This window comes from Larus michahellis, chromosome 18, assembly GCF_964199755.1.
Source record: "Larus michahellis chromosome 18, bLarMic1.1, whole genome shotgun sequence".
Taxonomy (NCBI): domain Eukaryota; kingdom Metazoa; phylum Chordata; class Aves; order Charadriiformes; family Laridae; genus Larus; species Larus michahellis.
The window spans coordinates 1361542-1380588 of NC_133913.1; the positions used below are offsets into that span (position 1 = coordinate 1361542).

The following is a 19047-nucleotide window of genomic DNA, read 5'->3' on the forward strand; positions in this document are numbered from 1 at the left end:
GTCTGGAGCACCATCAGCATCCAGGGAAGGATTATCCCATTTTTCTATGAATCCAGGGGGAAGGAGTTGGGCACCCCCCCGCCCCAGCACCCCCTGCCCCATCCCCAGGGGGATGTGGGACCGGGGATGTCCCACCCCCATCGCAGCAACACGGCAAGAGACCAAACCTGGGGAGGGAAAAAAAGGTGCCAGAGAGGAGGGAAAAAAAAAAAAAAAAAAAAAAAAAAAGTACTTTTATTAAAGCCAGACACTCTGATAGAAAAGAAAAGTAGTAAAGGGAAAAGAAAAATAAAAAGCAACCCTTTCGTCATCGGAGTTTGCGAGTTACAATGGTCACGTTGCGCACAGAACTACCCATGGCATCCACGGCGACACAGGGACAGCGAGGGGCACAGGGCGGCGGCGGCGAGGGGCCAGCCCCCCCCCCCCCCCCCCCAAAACCCCCCCCCGGCCCCCGCCTCCGCCCTGTGCAAGGCCTTTTTTTATTTTTTTTTGTTTTGTTTTTTTCAGTTCTTTTTTTTTTTTTTTTTAATCTTTTAAAACAGTTCACAAGAAAGTTCATGCTGAGAGACACACGACGTTGTAGAAACCCCAAAACAGCCTCTAAAGAGTAATTAGGAATTACTTTTTTTTTTTTTTTACTTTTTTTTTTTTTTTTTGTCCTCTGAAAAGTCGTAGCCTTTTTTAAACAACATCCAGACGAGTAAAGCGGGGTGCGCATGCAGCGGGCGCCTCCGACACATGCACGATGCAGGCAGCGCATTTTTTTTTTTTTATTTTTTTTTTTGGTGATCATTTTTGCAACATTTTTCCTTTTTTTTTTTTTTTTTTTTTCCTTTTTATGCTTTTCCGGTTTAAACCAGACTCTAGTTTTTGTTTTTGTTTTTTTTTTTAATTTTTTTTTTTTTTTTTTTTTTGTCCTCTTGCTTCAGCGAAGGCACCGGGGCTGGTGCTCCCGGAGGGTTTGCATGATGCCATGAAGGGACAGACGCACACGCGCAGACACACGCTCATGGAGGAACCAGCCCGATGGGCAGCACGGGGATGGGGAGGGGGGGCCGGGGGGGGGGAAGAAATGGGTGCAAACCAGCACCGTGCACCCCCTCATCCAGCACCGTGCGCCCCCTTTCCCAGCACCGTGCACCCCATCATCATCCATCACCGTGCACCCCATCACCCTGCTCTGGAGGTGGGGTGTGGGGGGGGGCCCCCACGGCGGCGACACCTGGGAGGGTGCTCCCGGCACCCCCCCGGCAAAGCTGGGGTGCAGCAAAGGGAATGGGGAGCTCTGCCCCCCCCCCAAAAAAAAAAGAGCTTGCTCCCAGTGGGATGGGTGTCATGGAACACCCATGGGTGCTATGGGGATGGGGCTGCACTAACTACAGGCCCCCCCCAACCCCTTTGCACCCACATCTGTGTCCATGGGGGGGGGGGAAGCTGGTGGCACTTGTCCCCCTCACACCCCCCAGGACAGAGAGGTGGCAGCGGGGGCTGCCTGCGGGTCCCCTCCATGGAGGGTGGCACGTCCAGCCCCGGGGGGGTTGTGGAGTGGTCGGGGGGGGGAGCTGGGGGGAGAGGGGGAACAACACCCCCCACCCCCCCCCATCCCGGCCATAAGAAGCTGCGGCTTTGCTACAGTGTTTTCACTTTGGTACCAAGAAAAAAAGAATTTAAAAAAAACCCAATTAAATAAAAAGCATCAAGTGAGTGCTATTGCTGCTGGGGGGGTGGGGGGGGCTGTCACCCGTTGCCGGGGGGGGACCCAGCCCCTTCCACCCCCTGCTTCAGCGAGGGATGGGGCAAGGGAGGTGCTGGACGGGGGCCACCAAGCCGCTGGGGACCGACCATCTCCAAATCACGAGGAGCTCTAGACTAAGCAGGGAAGAAAATCCACCCCCTAATATACCAGACGTGAAGAGATTTATTTCTTTTCTTTTCTTTTCTTTTTTCTTTTAAATATTTATATATATATATTTATATTACGTATATTATATATATATAATATGTAAATATATTTTTTAAAACAATATAAAATGTTAAGACACTTCACTTAAATGTAAAGAGTTGCTTTTTGCAATCCAAAGAAATTGCATCATGATTATTATTTTTTTTTGAAGTTTTTTCTTTTTTTTTTCTTTCTCTTTGTTATTCAAAAAAGGCTCGTTCTTCTGTACAAAAATGATCGATATACAAAAAAAAGACGGGGGGGGGGCGGGGAGGAAAAGAAGAAAAATAATTTAAAAAAAAAAAAACAAAACCCAAACAAACCAAACCAAACCCAAAACCAAACAACCCAAAACCGAAAAAAACCAACCCAAGGACGAACTAGCCAACGAAAGGAGTGATTCGATCGCGCGTTGCGCTGCGCTGGCGGCAGCGGCGGGGACCGGCACACGCGTGTGCGCGCACTCTCACACGCACACGCACACGCACACGCGTGCACCCCCGGCTGCGTGACGGGGGGTGGCCGCGGGCAAGCACCGCCCGGCCACGCACCCCGGGGACCCCCCGGGTCCCCCCCGGCTGGGCAGGGCCGGGGCTGCTCCCCCCGGGGAAGGACCGCGGGGGACACCGCTGCAGCGTGGGGTCCCCAACGGCACCTCCCTGGGAGCGGGGGGCTCCGGGGACCCGCCCCCCCCCTTGCTTGTCCCCAAGGGCGTTTGGCGCTGGGGGAGGGGACAGAGGTCCGGCAGGGTGTCCCTGTGCGGCCGGAGACCCCCGCCCCCCCGAGCATCACAGCATCCCTCTGCCCCGGCCACCACGTAAAGTGCTAGGTTCCGACGCGGGGGCGGCGGGCAGCCCCCCCCGCCGACCCTTTTCCACCTCCCCCTATTTTACATCCTCGGCCTTCGGCCCCCCCGGCCCCCCCTCGGCGCCGCCCCCGGCTCCCTCCTCCCCAGCCCTCGCATCGGTCCCCGACCTCGGAGGGAGCCGGGGCTGGCGGCCGGCGGGGGGCCGGCGGCAGTGACACCCCCTGGGGATGTCCCCGACCCCTGGGCCGGCGAAGGACGCAGCCCGGCCGCCGTGCCAGCCGCCGCCCGCCGCCGGGACCCGGCCCTTGCGCCGAGCGTCCGCTCCTCGGGGGTGGTCGGCGGCACCGGGATGCTCGGCGGCGGGGGGCGAGCGGGAGGGTCGGGGGGCGTCGGGGGCGTCTTCGGCAGCCGCTGTTTCCCACCTTTCCGCGGTGGGACGGGCGCTGCCCATCCAGGCAGCCGCGGGGTCGGGCGCTGCCCGGTGTCCTCCCGGCTCGAAGCTGGTGAAACTGGTGGAGTGAAGCTCTGAGAGCTCTTAAATAAACAGAAAACGGCGGGGGGGTGAGGGGAGAGGGGAGAGGGAGCGGGGAGAAAAACCAAACCAACAGCAACCCAAAGGAACCGAAACGGAAAGGAAAAAGGAAAGGGAAAAGAGAGGGGGAAAAGAGAGATAAAAGAGAGAGAGAGAGAAACAGAAAGTGGCTGGTTGGCCATTGCGGAGCGAGATGGGAGACAGAAGTCGGGCCGTGGCGGAGCAGAGGCGAGACACGAGTCGGGCCGCGGCGGAGCAGAGGCGAGACACGAGGTCGGCCACATTGGAGCAAGACATTGAAAAAATAAATAAGGAAATAAATAAATAATAATAAAAAAAAATACAGGAAGAGAGGGACGGGTGGCGATCCCTCCAGGTGCCTCAAGAAGACAAGTCCCAGGGAGGAGGAGCCCAAGGAAGAGAGAAGCCCGGCCCCGGGAGCAGGAGAGCGGTTGGGCGGAGCTGGCAAGGATGCTCAGAATGAGATGGAGGAGTTCCTTGCCCCAAAGGAAGTCAATACGGGGATGGATGTTCTGCCAGATGCGGGTTTTTCTGAGACCGCGGGGGAAGTCTCACTAGCCTCTTTAGATGGTCTAGCGGCCTAGAAAGAAAAGCAAGATTCAAGGAGGAGGAGGAGGAGGAGAAAGGGGAGGAAAGTCAAACAGTTTCTTTAAAAGAAGACGGAAAGAACGGGAAACGGAAGCGGGGAGAAAAAGAAAATAGGAAAGGAGAAAAAAAAACAACAAAACAACCACAACCAAGAACCAAACGGGAGTTTGTTCAGAAGCAGCATTGAGTTAGGCCTGAGGTCAAGCAGCTGGAAAAGGTCCACCACAAACAGAGCACGAGATGAGCTGGTCCCACGCGTTACTGGACGGGAGGGGGCCGTCCCCGAGAGGAGGAGGAGAGAGACGAGAGAGAGACGGACGGACGGACGGACGGGTACGTGGACGGACAGGCACAGACAGAGGCGGGCGGGCGGAGGGGAGAGGGGAGAAAGGCGGGAGGGGGACAAGAAGGGCAGCGTTAGAGCGGGCGCCTACCGCCGAGAGGTGACAGTGCCCCCCCGCCCCAGGTCCCCGGCGCCCACCGCCCTGCCGTGGTCACCACTGGTGGTGCCATGACCCAACCCTACCGCAGCGAAGGGAGCCGGGGAGGAAGGATGCTCACAAACCCTCCCGGACTGGGGAGAGGGCTCCTCCAGCCCCCGCTCGCCCCCCACCGCAGGGGGGTGGGATGCTGGGTAGGGGGGTGGGCAGGGAGACACGGCCAAATCCTGCACAGGGAGGGCAGCGAGGACAAAAGCGTCATGGAAAACTCCTGGTCTGGCCACTCCAGCGTGGGCACCGGTGGGCGCAAGGCGCTGGGTGACCGACGCTGCCATGGGATGCTCTGAGGGGGGGCGAGGAAGAGCATGGTGACACGGGACAGCCGGGGCTGTCCTGGGGGGTCACCTCCGGGGAAGGGGACTTGGTGGCCTCCCTGGGGTGCCTGGGGCCAGGAGATGCTTCCCGGCCCTGCGGGGCTCCCGGCTCAGCCCCTTTGGCTGGCATTTCTCTGCCCTGGAGAGAGGGGAGAACGAACCCCGCCGGCTCTCCCCGATGCCGCGGGGGGGGTGAAAAGCCACGTGCCGCCACGTATGCTGGGGGGGGGGGGGGGGGGGCTGGCAGGGAGACCCCCATCTCAAGGACAGACCCTTCTCGGGCACCATCAGCACCTGCACGGCTCCAACTCAGCGCTGGAGCAGCCGAGGGGGGCGGGGGGGCGCTGAGCCCTTTTGCCAGAGCCTGGGGGGGGGGACGGGACGAGATGCCCATTTTGCTCATGCGACATTCCTCCAAATTGCACGAAATCCCCCCCCTCAGCGCTGGGTAGCTGGGAAAAACCTTCGGTGCTTTATCCGCCAGGGTTTACGGATCCAACAGAATGAGGAAAATCGGGTTTATTGGGTGGTTTGTTAACGCCGGGCCCAGGGAAAGGGACGGAGACACAGAGCGGGGAGGGGAGGATGGGGGGGGACCCGCTCCTGGTGCTGCTGCCCACCGCGGGGCTGGGGGGTGGGAGGGGAGGGCTGGGAGGAGGGGGAGGAGAGGCAAGGGGGAGGTGGGGGGCAGCGAACTGGCTGTGGCTACCTCGCCTGTGGCCACCTCGCCTGTGGCCACCTCGCCTGTGGCCTCGGGAAGCCAGAGAGCCACCGCCAGCACCGGGGCGTCAGCGAGGACAGAGGGGAGCGAGCCCCGGGAAGGAGCGGTCCCCAGGGATGGGAGAGGGCTGGGTGGTGGGCTGGAGGGGGGGGGACACACACCATCCCATCCCAAAGCGCTCCTCTTCCAGCTGCTGTGGCCCCCCCAACCTCTCCCCACGCTGCCGGGTCCCCCGGTACCATCACGCCCCCCCCCACCCGTGACACCCCCCTCCCGGGATGAGCTGCTTCTGCGGACGCGGTGTCGCGGTGCATGGAGGGTCCAAAAACCTCCCGGGAGGGGCCGGGCAGCCCCAGCCCCGGGGGGAAATGGAGCCCCGCGGAGCCCCCGCGCCAAGCCCGCGGCTCTGCAGGGCCCAGCTCCCTGCCCAAAACGTTCTGCAAGGAGATCTCGGGGTCCCTCAGGGTCCCTCGGGGCCAGGGGACCAAGGCTGGGGCTCAGCCCTGTCCCTCAGGGCAGCGGCGGCACACGGGGCTGGGGGACAAATGACTCCGGCTTCACACCGCGCTCGTAATGAGTTTGCCGCTCTCAGCGCAAAGTCATGTCCCCGTCCCCAGCAGACGGCTATAGAAACAGCCACGGATGGGGGCGAGAGCCCCTCCCGCACCCCACCAGCCGGGTGCCCAGCCCCACCGGGCTCAGCCAAGGCGAAGGGAGACCTCAAGAGAGCCCAGTCCCCGAAAGCAGCACCCACAGGGTCTCCCCTGCCCAGCACCCGCACCCTGGCCCGCTACGAGCCAGCGAGGGGGATGCTGCGGCCAGGACCAGCCTGCGGCTTGGCCCTGGTGCCAGGAGAGCCGGCGGGGCCAGTGCTAGAGATAGAGTACCTGCTGCTGGCCCTGGATCCGCATGTACTCCATCCGCTGCTTTATGTGCTTGCTTTTGTCCGGGCTGCCCTGCTGGCTCTGCTTCAGCCGGGATGCCGGGTTCACCACCTTCATGGCTGGGATGGAAACGCCACCGCTCTGTCGGGACAGAGAATTTGGGGAAAGGGTGTTAAAACCGGCAGGCGAAAGCCCACACCGGCACCGTCGGCAGCTGGGCATCGCCAGCGCTGGGCGTCGGGTGCCTGGAGCTGTGCCGAGCCCCCGTGGCACCACCGTGCCATCCCTGCCCGGACAGCCCACGGTGGCAAACCCAGGCAAGGACGAGGCCACTGGCTCCGTGTGCCAAAGGAGCCCTCACCGGGCAGCGCTTTGGCCAGCTCAGAAACCAGCCAGCACTTACCAACAGCCACCGCTGCAACGCAAACAGGGAGTCGGGGGCAAACACCGGGAGACGGAGGGCAGGGGGGAGCATCCGCGCCGGGACAGGGTGGCACGGCCAAGAGAGAGGAAAAGAGGCGACGGCAGGCAGAAGCAGATTCCAGGTGGAAACGGCGGCAGTGGGAATACAGAGCTTTTTATTAACTAGCTGTGCGCAGATGGAGATACAAAGACTCGCCAGAGCAGCGGTGCGTGTCGGGGGGAAGCGGTACCTGTACACACCGCCCCTGGCACTGCAGGTCCCTAAAGCGCCCACAGGGGAGCCCGGGCAGCGCCACACGCCTGGGGCACCCAGACCCCCACCCTGCCATCACCGCTGCCTCCTGCCTGCCCCGGCCCAGCCTGGCCCAGCTGCTGCTGGCAGCACAACCCGTGCAGCCCCAGGGATGCGTCGCTGCCGCCCGTACTGCGCCGCCGGCGGCAGAGGTTACGGCAGCGGGGCCAGGTCGGTACATCGGCGCATGCACAGCCCTCTGCCCTGCCACCCTCCGTGCTCCCGCGCACGGGACACGGGGACTCCTGGACCCCACAGCACAAGGAAATCGGGTTCCTGCCCGCACCGCTCCTTCCCCAGCATCCTGGGCACAAGCACTGCACCCCAGCCTTGGCCACCCGCTCGCGGCGTCCCTGAAAGCTGCCGCAAGACCTGTCTTCTCCCCCTCCGCTTTCGGCACCGACTGAGCCGGTCCCGGCCACGCAGCCTCTCCTGAGCTGAGCTTTGCTTTCTGCATCCCCACACACGTGCCGGCTACAGCCGTAAACCCATCCCGCAGCTCCCCTCCCGCTCTGCCGGGCTCCGGCGGTGCAGCGGGAGCCAACAACGGGAGAAATTGCAGCTACACCCACTTGATGGCCCATTCACCCAGCGCGAGCACCGCAATGGGGCCGCGGCCACGCTGAGAACCGGGGCTGAGATAATTGCTGCAAATGAAAAAGGAGATTTATTCCCCAGCGCTGACTGTTAATAAAGGAGCAGGCTGACGCGGGAGCGGCTGAGGGCCTTTTCCCCCCTCTTTTCCCAGCTATTCAGCTGCCGCAGATTCCAACAGAAACCAATTTGGATGGCTTCGGGGAGCCCGCGCTGTGATTTAATTAGGAGAAACAGCTGCTGCTTTGCAGCCAGGCTCAAACTGCAGTTCGTTAGCACAGCGCTTCTGCCAAACGGCACGGTGAGGAGCGCCGCTCCCTCGCCCAGCGCACCCAGCCCTCGCCGGCCCCAGGGGACGCTCACCGCCGGCCCCGTGGGATGCTCATCACTGGTCCAGCGACCCACCGAGCAGCGTGCTCAGCCCCAAAAACTGCCAGGGCAGACGATGCTAGCTTAGCCAGGGTCTAATTCGGTGCTAGTGCATGGCAAGGGATGGGCACCAGGCGGCACCGGCACCAGCGAGGGGCAGACGGTGGCATCGCCCGCCTTCACGCTGCCGCCTCCGCTGCCTGCACTCCCCAAACCCGTCCGGAGTGATGGGGAGAAAAAGGAGATTGGTTTTCCACCTTGGCTCTGCCTGGAGGTAGAGTCACAGAGAGGGAGCAGGTAGAGGTGGAGGAAGAGAGACATCAGAGTGAGTCCGGGGCAGAGCACAGCAAGAGGGATAACAGAAAATAAACCTGCGGCGTGTCGAGGGGGAGCTGCGGCTTGGGTAGCAGAGGTGGCTTGGTCTTGCTCGGAGATGGACTCGCGGAAGCGTCGTCTTTGGCCTGACTGAGGTCCAGGGTGGTCCCATCGTCACAGCGACTGTCTCTGAGATCCCCCACGCCTTCCCTGGTCTTCTCGCCGGCATCCTTGGATCCCGCCTGTCCTAGCAGTTCTTTCGGGAATACAAATTCAGCCGAGGGATGGCTGCTGATCTCGCTGATGGTTATTTCCAGCTCGCGGATAGTTTCTTCCAGGCTATCCAGTCTCTGGTACGTGCCTTCGTAAATCTCCTTGCTGCGCAGAGTCATGGAGCGGCACGGGGACAACTGCCCTTCGCTGAGCCCCTCCATCGCCTTCCCCCTGGCCCTGGCGTCCTCGGCACCGCCTTCGCCCCCAGCGGCCGCAGCCACGTCACCCCGGCTCGGCGATGCCACACCATGGCTTGGCTTTGAGAAAGCAGCGACCTGCTCCTGGGGATGCTCGGCCGGGGACTGTCCCCTTCCCCGCGGGGCTGGGTCCCTGCCCGGGAGAGACCTGGGACTCGGTGCTGGGCAGGCTGGGGCTGGCGAGCTGCCCTCCTGCCGCGCTTGTTTGCAAGCCCCGGCGGAGTCTCCAGGAGGGAGCGATGCCTCTTGCACGCTCTGCCTGGCTCCTCCACGGGGGTCCCCGTCACCGCAGAGCCGGGGGACGGCACCGGAGGAGGGGAGCATCGCCTCGCCAGCTCCGGGACCTGCTGGTTCCCCCCGGGGACGAGGAGGCTGTGCAGCCAAGGGACCTCGGTGAGATGTCTTGCCGCTGCCTTCTTGCCTGTCGGCAGCGTTTGGCACAGCGTCCCCTGCTTCTCCCCCCATGGGGCAGCTCCCTTTATGCTTTGAGAAAGACGGGACCTCGCTGGCTGCCGGAGGGAACCTCCAAGTCTCTCCTGCCGCACGGGCACGGCCCCGAGACGGGCTGCTCGGGGGCTGCGGGGCTGAGCCTGGAGGGCACCCAGCTGCGGACGGAGGCTTTTTGGAGCTGCCAGGAGACAGGCGGCCTTTCCTTCCCCCCTCGGGTGTGAGCTCCCCTCCTGCTCCTCCGCAGCCGGCCGGGTGCCCGTGCTCTGAGCAGCCCCTTTCCACCCACGCCTCCGGTTCGGCTTCGGGGGACGGCGGTTCGGACACCCACTCGGTGAGCACAATCTGCGGGAGGGAGAAAGCCCTGCTCCCCGGGGCGGCCAGGGCCAGCGGCTCCTAGGTAGAGAATTCAGACAGATTAAGAGCCGGGGCAGAGCGGTGGGAGGACGCGGGGAGCTGCCGGGGGGCACTACGTGTCCGCACACCCCATTCCTGGTGCCTCCGGGCATCGCAGTGCTGCAGGGAAGTGTTTGGCTGGGAAGGGAGATGCTCGGCTCCCTCCTGCCCAGCCCTGACATCCCGTGGGGACCCACAGCACGGACAGGGATTGCTTTTCTACTGTGCTTACGGCCACCTGGCTCTGGGAGATTTTGGCAATAACTTGCCTGGAGTCTTTAGCAAAAATGAGGGGGTGTTGCTGCACCTCCCGAATGCCTTTGGAAACCCCACTGCCACAGTCCGGCTGGGATTTCTCCCATGCTGGTATCAACTGGCAGGGCACTGGTGCAAGAGCACCCTCAGGGGCTGCTCGGCCCTGCCGGACGCCGCTGCGATGGGGACGAGCCATTGCAAAGCAGCTGCCAAGGGGCACCAGACCTTTAAAAGCCTGAGCAGCAAGAAGTCACCTGGAAAACGCTGCCCTTCCTCCCCCAGCCCTCTGCTCCTGTCCTGGGGGAGCCGTGCAGTGCCCGGGGGGAGCAGAGCCAGCCGTGCCCTCCGCGGATGGGAGGGAAGGTGAGCTGGAGGGATCCCCGGAGCTGCAGCCATGTCTGCCCCGTGCCCAAGCCCTGCCCTGGCGGGGGCTCTGCGTGCAGCCCTCACCGTGGCCTCACGGCAGAGCGGGGCGATGGTGGCTACGCCACGCCGCTGGGTGGCACAGGACGGGCAGCGGGGATGCGTGCCCTGGCTTGGCGTGTCTCACTCGTGCCCCAGCCCTGGGGTTGGGGGTCTCAGTAGCACCGGGGCAGAGAGGGGGGAAACAGGAGTGCTGGGATGGCTACGGAGCTCCGGGTCCGGAGCTGGACCCGTCCGAGCCCTGGGAGAGGGCTCCTTGCCCGCAGGGACAGGAGATGCTGCTCTGGGGCAGCCAGGCTGGATTCAGCCCTGGTGCTGGGTCTCCAGGAGAGGGGAGGGACCCAGCGGGACCCCAGCAAAATACCCAGACCCCCATCAGCGGCTGAGCTGCCCTGGACGAGGCAGAGCTCCCCTCACTCGGTGCTTTCTGCCGAGGGGCTCGGCGGCACCCTCTGTCCTGCTCCTGCCCCTTTGCCCCCCCGCCCCAGGCACCCCCTGCTCCCTCCCATCCCCTCTCCGGGCACCTTCCTTTCCTCCTGCTCCCTCCATCCCAGAGCCCAGGGCAGGAAGGGCCGGGAAAGAGCTGGGCTGTGCCCGCTCAGCAGCCGGGAGGGCTGATGGGGCCAAGCCCGAGCGGGTCCCAGTAGCCACCAACCTCCTGTCCGGCCCTTCGCCCTCCTCCCGCATCATGCACGTGGAGGGGGTGTCCCTGCACAGGGCACATGCATCACCCGCCACGGTCCCCTTCCAGTGACGCCCTCCCCGGCCACCCAGTGAGAGCGGCGAGCCCTCCCCGTGCCCTGCCCGGTGCGGTGCTGGGGGGGCCCCTTCCTTCCTCCCATCCGCCTGCCTGCGGGATCCGGCCCTCCCCGCAGCCGCCGCAGCCCCCCGGGCGGCTGTCGCATGGGTTAGTGCTCAGTCCGGTGCCGTGTCAGTGCCGTACACGCAGCGGCGGTGAGCGAGGCAGTGGAGAGAAGCCATTAGTTTGTTAAATCAGAGAAAGAAGCAGAAGTGAGTTGAAAAGAAGTGGGAAAAGGAGGTGGTTACAGTGCAGCCCGTCAGCAGGAGAAGGGATCGTCGCTCGGAGCGAGCTGTTACCTTCCATCCTTCGGCTGCAACGGAGGCTCCGTTGGGCCACAAGTCTGCGTGCCCAGGGGAGACGGCAGCCGCGAGCGGATCGTAACGGAGCTTGGGAAGGAAAGGGGAGGCAGAGCTTCTCTGAAACACCTGGGGAGTCAAACACGGGGGAGGGGGTTGGAGGAGGGAGGCTTGGGGGTAACGACAACGCAGCCCGTGACCACAGGGATGCTTGCCAGGGCCAGCCAGGACCAGGATTCGGCAACCATCGGCAGAGAGGAAAACATCGGCTGTTCTCATTAGCCATGAGGCATCTCCGTCCCTTTGCTGCCGGCAGCATCGCCGGTGCCCTGCCTGCAGCATCGCCGGTGCCCCTGCCTCCTGGGGGAAAACCAGTGGGAAAAACCATCTACAACCCCCTTGGGCACCTTGACCACAGCAAACGGGGGAGGGCACGGGGGACACACAGCTTGGGGGGGTTCAGAGCCTCAGGACGGCGTCTCGGGTGGGATCTCTGCGGGGTGCCCTGTGCACAAAACCCAACCAACCTCCAGCTGAAGCTGCGCAGCGTTAAAAAACAAATGGGTTTGGCTTAAAGCCCAAGACGGGGTGGAAGCGAGGAAGAGACGGTGAACCAGGCAGGCAGCACCTGGACCCGGCGAGGGGTCCAGCAGGGTACAACTGCTCCACGGTGCCCGTCCCCACGGCATCGCGCTCCTGCTGGGAGACAGGTGAGGAGGGGGAAGCGCAATGCTGTGCCGGTGCTTGGGATGTCATTCCCCAGACCCGGTCCCAAGGCGGTCCCCAGGAGCAGCCACGCGTGAGCGGACAGGGCAGGGTGGGCATCGCCCCCGGTGCGGGTAAGCTGGGGCATCCCGCAGCCCCTCCCGCGCTCACCTCCAGCTCCGCAATGATGCGGTCCTCGTCGTCGTCGTCTTTGATGGCAGAGGCGATGATGGGAGGGGTGGACGCTGGCCTGACCACCTCCGACACCGTCCGTCTCAGCTTCACCTGGGGCTTCTGGGTCTCCAGCTCCTCCGACTCGGCCTTCTGCAAGGGGGGAGTGGGGTGGTGAGGGGTGGGGGGCACTGGGAGCTGGTTTTGCCGATGGTGACCCGCTCAGTGCAGCCCAGCAGCCTCCCCGTGGCCCCTACCTTCATAAAACCGGGCTCCTTCTTGCTGGTGACGATGACTTCGCCGCTGCGGGTTGTGGTCAGCCCGTGGGACGAGGGGAAGCTCCGGCGCGGAGGGGGAGGTGGCGGCGATTTGGAGGGTTTCTCGGTCCGGTACCGCGGCACCGTCAATTCGTCTGGACACAAACGATGCTGTGAGGGCACGAGACTTTCCCTGCCCCTCTACTCCAACACCCGAGGCTCCCCCGCTGCCTCCCCAGGCACAAACCTTCCCCCGGGGGCACCATTGCTCAGCCCAGGGAGACCCACTGGTGACACGCAGGATCAGGCCCCCACCATGCCCGGGATCCGGAGGTGGACCCCTGCCCTCCCCACGCCATACCTGAGCCCCGGCGGCCGTTGGGGTCCCCTTTGCCCCCCGACTTGGGTGCGTGCTGCGGCTTGGAGGGCTTGTGCTCGGGCGTGGAGGCGGCGCTGCCGCTGCCCGTGCCTTGCTTGTGCTTGGCAGCGAACTCCAGGTCGGGGATGGCCTTCATCAGCTCGGCCTGTGTCTCCTCCAGGAGGCGGTTGATGTCCTTGGCACTGTACTGGGTCAGCGCCGCCCGCTTCTCCTCCCAGTCCCGCTCGGCAGCCTGCGGAGGGACGGCAGAGCCCCCTGCAGCCCCCGTCCACGCGGCAGCTTCTCCTGCCCTTGCAGGCAGGACGGGACCCACCGCTGCCCCCCAACCTGCCGCCGAGCCCCGGAGGGGCGGGGGGACCAGCACTGCCCCTTCCCCACGCTGCACCCCCCCCTCGACGTGCTCCCGAGGCTGCCAGCGTCACCCGGAGCTCCCCACCCTCCACACACCCCATCGGCTACAAACCCAGCACGGAGGAGGATAGACCCAGCTCCTGTGCCCGGTTTCAGCTGGGGGACACAGGGATGGACCCTCTAGATGAGCCCCCCCCAGCTGAGGAACCCACCCCCAGGCTCTCACCTCCACGGATACGGCTTTGTCCACGCTCTTCTTGCTGGGGGTCTCCGGGGCCGTCTGGGTCTTGGCAGGGACCATCTCCGGAGCTCGGGAAGGGTTATTGCTCTTGGAGGGGTGGGTCTGGGTTTGGGGGGGGCTGTGCCCAAAGCCCGGCATGCCCAGGGTCTCGGTGACAGCCGGCAGGTGGTGGAGGCTCACTGGGGGGCTGGTGGGCATCTCCAAATCCAGCCCTTTGCTGAAGTCCGTCTCGGGGGCCACCTTCTTGGGGGACTGGCTGAGGTTGCTGGGGGAGGTCCACACGCCCTCGTCCACTTGCCTGCCAGGGACAGAGCGAAGGCGCTGGGTGGCTGCACGGCACAGGGGGGGGTGACTGCGCCCTCCCCACGCCACGCCACAAAAAACCTGCCTTCCTGCAGCTCTGCATTATATGGCTGAAGGTTTACGTTCTCTGATGCACCTTTCCTGAGAGGACAGGCTGAGAGAGCTGGGGGGGTTCAGCCTGGGGAAGAGAAGACTCCGGGGAGACCTTGGAGCCCCTTCCAGGCCCTAAAGGGGCTCCAGGAAAGCTGGGGAGGGACTCTGGAGCAGGGAGGGGAGCCATGGGACGAGGGGCAATGGTTTTAAGCTGAAAGAGGGGAGATTTAGCTGAGATCTCAGGCAGAAATTGTTTGCTGTGAGGGGGGTGAGCCCCTGGCCCAGGTTGCCCAGAGAAGCTGTGGCTGCCCCATCCCTGGAGGGGTTCAAGGCCAGGTTGGACGGGGCTTGGAGCAACCTGGGCTGGTGGGAGGTGTCCCTGCCCAGGGCAGGGGGTGGGACGGGGTGGCCTTTAAGGTCCCTTCCCACCCAAACCATCCTAGGATGTGTAGGAAGGGGTTGGAGTTGATGCCGCAGCCTCCCTTGGAGGAGCACACGAACGAGCTCCTCTACCTGGCTGTCCATTTTCATGAATCTTGGAGGAAACTGGATCCCTCCGAATCCTGCCCCTCTGTCAGATCTGCCTGAAATTGCCCTTTGGATTCAGGAGTCATTAGGGCCGGGGAATGACAGGTAGGCAGATTCAGACACCGCGTGATCACACAAGCTCATTTCCGTAGAAAATCAGGCTAGCAATGAGCCCGAGGCGAGCCCGGAGCCGGAGCAGCGTGGCCGAGCCGTAATCCATCCCCAAAGGACTCGTAATGGGAAGAGGCAGGTGGGCTCAGCCGCGGTGCACGGCCCCGCCTGCCACTACCCTTAGATCTGGAAGATGATTTTTCTCCAGCAGAACGTTTTTTCTGCTCCTCGGGAAAGGGATTTCCGCTCGCGCCGAGGGTTGTCTTTCTATTGGGGTACACGGCCATGCTTTTTTTCAACGATAAGGAAAAGTTAGTTTAGAAAGAGGGGTTCCCACAGGCACACTGAACACTGAGGACATTTTTTAGTTCCTCAGCAGAAAAATGAGGCTTTTTTTCAACAGCCCTTGGGATTTGCATCCGTACAGCGGAGAGGACACCGGCACGCATGCGGAGGGCACCGGGACAACTGAACGGACCATCAGTGTCCTCCAGGGTTCTCACGAGGGGCAGAAGATGTGATTATTTGGGGGAAAACAGGGCGAGCGCTGGAGGGCTGCGGGGCCGGGGCGGCGGCGGGGGGGGGGCTCACCTGCGGATCTGGGCGAGGGTGTCCGTCACCGTCTTGCAGCGCTTGAGCAGACCGTCCAGGCGGTTCGGCTCCTCCTTGAGGAACTTGACGGCTTCCACCTCCACCCGCAGCACCACCCGCATCTTGCTCTGCAGGCTGGGGAACTGGGCTGGGGTGGGTGGGAGAGCGGGGGGGTGGTCACCGGGGGCCCCGCCGTGCCAGGGGACACCATGCCCCCCAAAACCACCACACCCGCGGCAAGGGCACCCCGCCAGACGGAGCGGGGTGAATCCTGGGGAGCTCCTGCTCCCCGTGCCCATCATCCCTCCTCTGTCCACCCGCAGGCACCGGTTGTAGTCCCTCAAGGTGCCCCCCCCTCCACATCCGTGGGCACCAAACACTGCTCTGGAGGTGGGGGCTCGGTACCCAGGACCCTGGGGGCTCGGTGGCAGGGGGTGACGCAGAGCAGGTTGCTCCTGGCTCCCTGGCCAGTGCTCTGCTCGCCATCACGGCTTCTCGGCATCAGCCCGACCCTACGGAAAGGCTGCGGGAAAGCGGAGCTGCTCCCACCTCTGCCCTGTGCCCCCCCCGGCCCTCCCCACGGCTCCCCCCGGCCCCTCTTCTTGCAACCTCAGCGAGTGCTGCCAAATCATCGTTCAGGGAGCCCTGCCACTTCCAATCAGCGTCTCCTCGGGAAAGGCAGGATGGGGGCAGGAGGCTGCAGGAGCAGCAAAATGAAGGGCAGCGTCCACGGGGGTGGGCGAGGGCCATGTCCCCCGGGACAAGGGCTGGCAGCAGCCCCGAGCTGTGGGGGGGGGACTGGGAGGGACTTCGCAGGGCTGTCCTGGGCAGGCAGCAGAGCAAACAGGGGCAGCAGCAGGGGCGGGGGGGTGCAGCCTTCACCCCCGCGGCAGCCCAAAGCCCACGGGACACACGCAGGGCACGAGGGAACCTCCCCTGGGGACGCAGCGGGACACCCCGGCAGCTGCAAACACCCAAAGCCAGAGGCAACGGGCAACCTGGAGCATCCCGCGGGCGCGGATGGAGCAGGGAGGTGCCACCCAGCCCCGGACCCAGCCACCTCCTCACCCTTGAGGTCTGTCAGCGTCTCCCCCAGCTGCTTGAGCACCACCGCCTTCTCCTCCAGCTCCTGCACCGGGATGAGCCGGTGGTTGTGGGCCAAATCCTTCTGGATCTTCTCCACCGACTTCTCCAGGTCACTGTGAGCACAGGGCAGGGGTGTCACTGCTGCTCGGGGATGCCGGTGAGCCCCAGGGGTGGCCAGCCCAAGAGGTCCCCAGGCGGCAGAGGGGAGCTGGGCTGGGGACACCTCCATGCTGGGCGTGCGGTCAAGGATGTGACCCGGCACCGTGCGGAGCTGCCGATTTACACCCATGAGGGACATGGCCCATCGAGGTCAGCGTGCAAGGACCCCCTCCCTCCCCGCTGCCATGCCCGGCCCCGGCTCACTTGAGCTGCTGGGTGATGAGCTCCTCCTCGTTGAGGTACCGCAGCCGCTCCTCCTCCACCAAGCTGCGCTGGCGCTGCAGCGGGTCCTCGTGCTTGCGCATGGTGTCCGTCACCCGCACGCTGATCTCCGTCTCCGTCCGTCGCAGCATCGTCTTCACCGTCTCTTGGTTCTGCAGCTGCGGGGGCGAGGAGGTGGGGGGGGGGGCTTCAGGCTGGGCAAGATTCTCCCCCTCAATGGGGACTGGCGTGGGGACAGCTCTGAACTCCCACACCCAGCCCCACGCAAGGTCACCAGGAGCGGTGACCTAGGGGCACAGCCTAGCTGGAGGTCAGTGACGAGTGGTGGTCCCCAGGGGTCAGTACTGGGCCCAGTCCTGTTCAATATACTCATCGATGACCTGGATGAGGGGATGGAGTGCACCCTCAGCACGTTTGCCGATGACACAAAGCTGGGGGGGGTGGCTGACACAGCAGAAGGTTGTGCCGCCATCCAGAGAGACCTGGCCAGGCTGGAGAGTTGGGTGGGGAGAAACCTTGTGTAATTCAACACAGGCAAGGGCAGGGTGCTGCCACAGGGACGAATAACCCCCCCGCACCAGGCCAGGCTGGGGGTGACCTGCTGGAGAGCAGCTCTGTGGAAAGAGACCTGGGAGTCCTGGGGGACAACGGGATGACCATGAGCCAGCAATGGGCACTTTTGGCCAAGAAGGCCAATGGCATCCTGGGGGGCACCAAGAAGAGCGTGGCCAGCAGGTGGAGGGAGGTCATCCTCCCCCTCTGCTCTGCTCTGGGGAGGCCCCAGCTGGAGCACTGGGGCCAGTGCTGGGCTCCCCGGTTCCAGAGGGACGGGGAACTGCTGGAGAGGGGACAGCAAAGGGCCACCGAGATGCTGAGGGGACTGGAACACCTCTCTGATGGAGAAAGGCTGAGGGATTTGGGTCTTTTCAGGCTGGAAAAAAGACGGCTGAGGGGGGATCTTATCAACGCTTATAAATACTTCAAGGGGGGTGTCAGGAGGATGGGGCCAGGCTCTTCTCAGTGGTGCCCGGGGACAGGACAAGGGGTAACGGGCACAAACTTGCCCCTGGGAAGTTCCATCTCAACAGGAGGAGGAACTTCTTTGCTGTGAGGGTGGCAGAGCCCTGGCACAGGCTGCCCAGAGAGGTGGGGGCGTCTCCGTCTCTGGAGACATTCCGACCCCGCCTGGACGCGTTCCTGTGCCACCTGCTCTGGGTGACGCAGCTCTGGCCAGGGGTTGGAGGGGATGATCTCCAGAGATCCCTGCCAACCCTACGATTCTGTGATTCTGTAAAGGGGGATTTTTCCTGTTCCAGTGCTGGAGCCACCCCAGTAAGAGCTGGGATGGGATGGGGTTTACCCCCCACCCCACCTCTCACCGGGTACCCACCTGCAGCTTCTTGAGCTGCTGCAGCTGGTTGCGGAGGTCGCTGGCGTTCTGCTGCAGGTCGTGGAGGTGCAGCTGCATGTGCAGGCGGGTGATGGCCGTGGGCTGCCCCGCCGGCGTGCTGGTGGCGGAGGGCGGTGGGGGCGCGGGCACTGGTGTCCCCATGCCGCTGCGGCTGGTCGCTGCAGGGTGGGGGGCAAGCAGAGGCTGCTGAGGGCACATCCCCCACGCCGGGGGAGGCTCCAGACCCAGCTCCTCCTCTGCTTTCCCGGGAAAACCTTCTGTTCCCCGCCCTCTGTTCCGTTCTGGGTGGGCTACCCACTACCCCACGTTGGCTCCGAGGAGAGGCCACCCCAAAGCTGTCCCTTAGCAAGGCCAGGGGTCCTGCTGGTTGCCAGCATCTTGGGGGGGCTACAGACCCCCCAGTCCTGCACCCAGCCCCAATCCTGGGACTCCCAGCAGCCGCGGGCGGAGGGGGGGGGTGCTGTGGGGCAAGGGGCTGGCTCTCCAGTCACTTACACGCTGATGGGGGGGTCCCACCGTTGGTGGCTTCAGTCTTCTCGCTGCAATGGAAGAGAGAAATGGAGCGAGCGTGCACCGGGCACCTCCGTCCCCACCGGCTGAGGGGGCCGCAGGGGCACGGCAGGGGCTGGCGTCCCCTGGGGGGGCGGGGGACAGGACTCCTTACCTGGGGGTCTCGGCCTCGGAGCCGCGGAGCAGCGCGCTCTGCACCAGCCCCGTCAGGCTGGCGATCTGCTTCTCCATCGCCTCCATCCGCTCCCTGCCCGGGGGGGTGGAGAGAGGGGCCGGGTGAGGGGCTGGCTCCGGCACCACGGGCACCCTCAGGCTTGTCCTGGCCCCCCCCGAACCCACCCCCCGGGTCCCTGCAAGCCCCAGGAGGGACGCTGGGGAGGCAGCAGCACTGTTGTCACCAGCTATATCCCCTCCCCCGCCATCATTCCCTCTCTCTTCTTGCCTCCAGCTGCCCCCAGTCGCTCCCCTCAGCCCTGCACAATTTGGTGCTTCATCCCGGGCATCTCTGCCGTGGTGATGCTGGGGCAAAGCCGT

General features: G+C 63.9%; 1 protein-coding gene across 10 annotated transcripts in view; it reads right to left on the reverse strand.

Moving 5' to 3' along the window:
* Window positions 1-201: 201 nt before the first annotated feature.
* SRCIN1 (SRC kinase signaling inhibitor 1) overlaps window positions 202-19047 on the reverse strand; it is an 84871-nt gene continuing 66025 nt past the window's right edge. For 7 of the 10 annotated variants that reach the window (XM_074561918.1, XM_074561920.1, XM_074561919.1 and 4 more), the window contains 14 exons: window positions 18668-18760; window positions 18499-18542; window positions 17983-18161; window positions 16575-16750; window positions 16194-16324; window positions 15126-15273; window positions 13485-13797; window positions 12890-13139; window positions 12529-12683; window positions 12272-12424; window positions 11396-11524; window positions 8363-9619; window positions 6317-6454; window positions 202-3886 (listed from right to left, as the gene is read on the reverse strand). In XM_074561918.1, coding sequence (XP_074418019.1) covers window positions 3761-3886; window positions 6317-6454; window positions 8363-9619; window positions 11396-11524; window positions 12272-12424; window positions 12529-12683; window positions 12890-13139; window positions 13485-13797; window positions 15126-15273; window positions 16194-16324; window positions 16575-16750; window positions 17983-18161; window positions 18499-18542; window positions 18668-18760 — 3292 coding nt within the window. In that variant the 3' untranslated portion in view covers window positions 202-3760. Of the gene's footprint in view, window positions 4156-6316; window positions 6455-8362; window positions 9620-11395; window positions 11525-12271; window positions 12425-12528; window positions 12684-12889; window positions 13140-13484; window positions 13798-15125; window positions 15274-16193; window positions 16325-16574; window positions 16751-17982; window positions 18162-18498; window positions 18543-18667; window positions 18761-19047 lie in introns of all 10 variants that reach the window. The other 3 variants (XM_074561917.1, XM_074561922.1, XM_074561924.1) reach the window with 3 other exon arrangements.